We start from the raw sequence: 5,016 nt of genomic DNA, 5'->3' as shown, positions 1-5,016 counted from the left end.
TGTTCGTACGAACAAAAGTAAGAGAAATTTAGGAGAAGAATACGAACATGTTCTTGCATGAGGCCCAATGAATGTTCCAGCTTCCAAAACATATTTCTAACTTTCACCTAAAACACATCTTATGGAGGATTAATAATGTTTTATTTATTAAATGAAAAATATCCTAAATTTTTATGAATATCGACATATTTCAATAAAAATACAACAAAAAAAGTTTTGTTCAGATAGCCAACAAGCTGTCTAGCTAATAATCCTAAAATGTATAGCTAGTTAGATCAAAAACAAATTTAGGAACAACATAAAAACTTTGGTACAAAGTTTGCTTTAATTTAATTCAAGTTAATTATAATAAACCTTTTTTATGTGTAGGATATTTTATCTTTTTTCTGTTGTTTTTACTGACTTGAGCGTTGTTTGAAGTTTTATCTGGGATATTAATTATCCATGTTTACTCAGTAAATAAACTGTTGACAACAGTTCTGTTGGAAACTAGTTGTAAAATGACTTTTGCCATATTTTATTCATTTAAGTCATTCAGCATCACTTGGTTGTCAGGATAAAAACGCTAAACTACAGTAAAACTAAAGGTAAAGATGCTCATGTTAAATGTATTTGGTCAGGATGAAGGACTTTTTGTCGGACATTAGACACAGACCGTGTAGTGTTGGTTGTCAGATTAGCTCACCGTACACTTCTAACGCTTTTTCTTCCATCTTTTTGGTCCTCAGGTCATTCCTGCTGTGGACGAACCCAGACAACTGTAGAACCTTAGTGACAGTTAAAGAAACAAGGCTAAAAACGACATCCATTCTGTAGAAAAACCCATGATCAACGAAAAATAACAGAGATAAGACAGCAGGCTGAGACCGGAAGACACGGGCAGGAAGTGACGAACCGGAAACGGCCAACTGTGGCAGGCCCTTTCAACATAAAACCGACTTCACTACGCTTTCGATCCAGATGTCTGAAATTGGATTATGACTGGAAAAATTGTTTTAAAGATATCCGTTATTGCATTCTGACTAGTATAAATTACATCAGATTTATTATTAATTTGTATGTAGGCTTCAATTAACGATATTTTAAAATGAATTATTAAAAAGATAGTTCTATATCTCTAAGTTAATAGTTGTAAAGTAACTAAGTACAAATACTTCTTTACTGTATTTAAGTAGAATTTTTGGGTGTCTGTACTTTACTTGAGTAATTATTTTTCAGGCTACTTTTTACTTCTTACATTCTTAAAAAGGGCAAAAAGTATTAAGTCGTTACTTGTAGTTCATTTTTGCTTGTTTTAATTCGTATTGTTATTAAAAGAAATACTGTAAAGATAAACTGTGCCTCCTTGATAGAGTGAATGTAATTGTGGCTGAATGAGACACATAAATATAGATAGAACATTTTTACACCGTATTAGTTTGTACACAATTCATCACAGCTGCAAGTCACATACAGTATCATGTCACACTCCAGCAGGACATATCAGACTTATGTAGCCTGAAGATATATGTGGTATATACATATACATATACATATACATATGCATACACATATACATATACATGTACATATACATAAACATATACATGTACATATACATATACATATACATATACATGTACATATGCATAAACATATACATATGCACAAGCATATACATATACATATACAGTACATACACACATACAGTATATTCCTGAAACAGCTACATTAGTGCATCCTGAATTTTTTAGTATTAATGTTTTAATATTCATTTAGAAAAACTTTTTTTTTGTGGAAACCACCTCCCAATAAATATCATTTTGGAAAATCTAACCACTCATTTTTACTCAAAACTTTTACTTTTAATACTTAAGTACAATTTATGTCAGAAATTTACTTTTGATACTTAAGTACAAAAAATATCAGATACTTTAAGACTTTTACTCAAATATTCTTATACAGTAGGAGACTTTAACTTATACCAAAGTAATTTTATGGTAAGATACCTGTACTTTTACTCAAGTACCACTTTGAGGTACTTTTTACAAGACTGGTTAATTTTGACAAGTCATTATTTGCCTTAAAGATGTCTCACTTTTAGTTCTGACAAGTCATAATTCTAATTAAAGATGTCTTAAATTACATCATTGTTCAATATGTTTAAATGTATTTTAGATGTCACATAAAGGTTCGACAGGTGCAAATAAAATTGCAGAGTTGGACTCAGAATGGACTCGGATGCATCCCTCATTTTTTGGTGTTTTGTTGGCTACATTCGTCAACCACGTGAGAAGGGGCCTACAAATTGGGATAGCACTTGGCGTGGGGCAGTAACGTAAACAGCACACAAATGGGCACTCAGGAGGATGCAGCCCCTAAATTGCACAGCAATTTTGATTAGTCAAAATTCCATCTAAATTATCTTGAATTGTTCTGACTGTTACTAGTAAGAATGTAAATATAGATATCTTCAGTTACCATTTTTTGTTAAAATGTAGTTCTTCAAAGCCAAAACTCCTTTTTAGATTTCTAGATTGTAATTACAGATAGCCAGACAAAGCTGATTTTATGTTAAAATGGTCTGCCATACATCGTTCACCCCAATTCATTTATTTGTAAGCTGTTCACCTAATTTCTACCCAATTTTTACACGGTTTGGTTTGCTACAAACACCAGAGATGTAGTTGTGATACACGACACTGTCACTCATAAAAACTACAAGCTTTCATGCTGAAATACTTTGTATTTTTCATACTGTTTGTTTTTACTTTTTATTATTATTTATTTCACCTTTATTTTACCAGCAGAATTGTTAAAGATCCAGTCTGGAGCTGAATAATTAATAACTGACTTCCAGTAAGCCCAAGACTTTCTAATGTGAAAGTTTTATTATGAAAGAAGAACAGTTGAGTGTTCTGAAAGTGACAGGATCACAAAAAAAGTGACAGAATCACCAGTTGAAAATTAAAATTCTGACTTTATTTTGAAAGTGTAATATCATATAAGGCTGTGTCCATTTTCACAGTCCTCTGTGGAGACAAACAAGCAGGACCATCCCATCCAATCCAAAGCTAATTCTAAAGCACTAAAATAACCCAGTCAACCCATGAACATTCTTCAACAAACAACATGAGTCACATATTGCCATGTTGGTCTCTTAAGACTTATAATTCACAATCCACAGCCATATTTGGGTTCATATATTGTTAATATATTGTTACCTAGTGGATGAGTGGCACATATATGAACAAAATACAGCTTTCACCCTCAGCTGTTAACATTAATGTTGATCAATAACATTTATAGACCTCAGTTAGTTCTTCTAAATTTAGCATATAAATTTAACAAGTGCTAATCCACTAATAATTTTTAAATTTAGCAAAAGCCCTAAAGCACTAATCAGGAATTTATTTCCCCTATTAGTGCTATAGTGTTTCAGGAAACTGTGCCCACCACTGGTGCATTTTAAGCGTATTCATTTATTTATTTGGACCATTTATATATTTTTTGCTTTAATTTCAAATTATGTCAGTTTCGATCGTCCATAAGGCGCTTCTCTATTCAGAACACAGATGTGAGATGTTTCTTCTCCACACCACGTGGTGGCGCTAATGCACAGAAGCGGAAGTCGGCACGGCGCGTGACTCCAGCAGCTCAGCTGTGAAAACAGGAAGTGTAGTTTGTAATGTTTAGCATGTAAACAGAGCTGAGATGTTTGAGGAGGCTGAGCCTCCCCGGGGTTGTCCCTCCATGGAGGTGGCGGTTGTCCCTGAGAACAGCTGCGGACAGGTGGAGGACATCCTGAAGGCACAGCTGTGTCCTGCGAGCTGTCTGCTCTGCTGCCTGTCTTCAGGGGGACAGCTGGAGCTGTGGGACCCGGCCAGCAGAGAGGCTTCCCTGCTCCGAGCTGACGGCTGCTTCACTGAGTGAGTAGGGCCGAGCTTTATGTCGGATAACAATATCCTTCTTCATTAAAAGGACACACTTTGAATCATCTCTGCACGTGTGACGCCAGCTCAGTGTTTAGATGGAACAACTTCTGTAAAAAAAAAAACATGAAGAGGTCACGTGATTTACTCAAATACAGATCATAGCTGTGCAAAGTTAGAGAACATGTCTGTTTGTTAATATTACCTGATTATTTTTATTAATTGATTTTTTTAACTTGTTTGTTATTATTGCTTGGTTATTATTAATGTATTATAATTGTTAATTGATTGTTCCTACCTATTTATTATTTTCTGTTTATTGTTAACTAAATATTATTACTGTTTATTTTTACCTGTTTGTTCTATTACCTGGATATTATAATTTACCACACTAATGAGGTTTAGCTTTCAGTAGTTTGATGTGTTCATCTGTGCACAAGAAAGAGATAAGATAAGATAAAACTTTATTGATCCCACAGTGGGGAAATTTGCACATTACTGCAGCCTAATAGAGGAGAGGGTCAGAAGAATAATGAAAGATAAATAAAAGATAACAAACAAAAACAACCCCACAATATACACTGATATATAGTTATGTACATGTACCAATGCACATATACACATATACATAAACACTTATGCAAATTTATATACGTATATACACTGTAGAGTACAGAACAAAAATGAATGTATGTAAAGGTGCATATTAGTGATGGCAGTGTAGGTGATTTATCCAAGTGACTGATAACATCATGATGTGTTATACAGTCTAACTGCAGTTGGAATGAATGACCTACGGATGTGCTCCATCCTGCAGCGAGGATGTTTAAGTCTCAGATTGAAGGAGCTGCTCAGCCTCTAAACAGTTTTTCATGAAATGTTCAGGATATGTTAGGGTTGTTACAAATAACTCATGATAACAGCAGGTAAAATAAGTATTGAACACGTCAACATTTTTCTCAGTAAATATATTACTAGAGGTGCTAATGACATGAAATTTTCACCAGATGTTGGTAACAACCCAAGTGATCCATACATACAAAGAAATCAAACCATAAATGTCCAGAAATGTCCAGACAGCTTCAAGACGCCTCCTGTATGGAGA

At 34.1% G+C, this 5,016-nt stretch overlaps 2 protein-coding genes across 2 annotated transcripts in view; one reads left to right on the top strand and one right to left on the bottom strand.

Annotated features, from left to right (window-relative positions):
* ciao2a (cytosolic iron-sulfur assembly component 2A) overlaps nucleotides 1-859 on the bottom strand; it is a gene marked incomplete at its 5' end in the record, with an annotated part of 6,452 nt that extends 5,593 nt beyond the window's left edge. Inside the window, 1 exon segment of the mRNA XM_014029319.1 lies at nucleotides 686-859. Within this exon segment, the coding sequence (XP_013884773.1) occupies nucleotides 686-859 (174 nt within the window).
* Nucleotides 860-3,643: 2,784 nt separating this feature from the next.
* Nucleotides 3,644-5,016, top strand: part of spg11 (SPG11 vesicle trafficking associated, spatacsin) — a 39,131-nt gene continuing 37,758 nt past the window's right edge. The window contains exon 1 of the mRNA XM_014029318.1: nucleotides 3,644-3,908. Coding sequence (XP_013884772.1) covers nucleotides 3,694-3,908 — 215 coding nt within the window. The 5' untranslated portion in view covers nucleotides 3,644-3,693. The remainder of the gene's footprint in view (nucleotides 3,909-5,016) is intronic.

The sequence above is a fragment of the Austrofundulus limnaeus genome, unplaced genomic scaffold (genome assembly GCF_001266775.1).
Source record: "Austrofundulus limnaeus strain Quisiro unplaced genomic scaffold, Austrofundulus_limnaeus-1.0 Scaffold883, whole genome shotgun sequence".
Taxonomy (NCBI): domain Eukaryota; kingdom Metazoa; phylum Chordata; class Actinopteri; order Cyprinodontiformes; family Rivulidae; genus Austrofundulus; species Austrofundulus limnaeus.
This window is presented reverse-complemented; position numbering and strand designations above follow the sequence as displayed.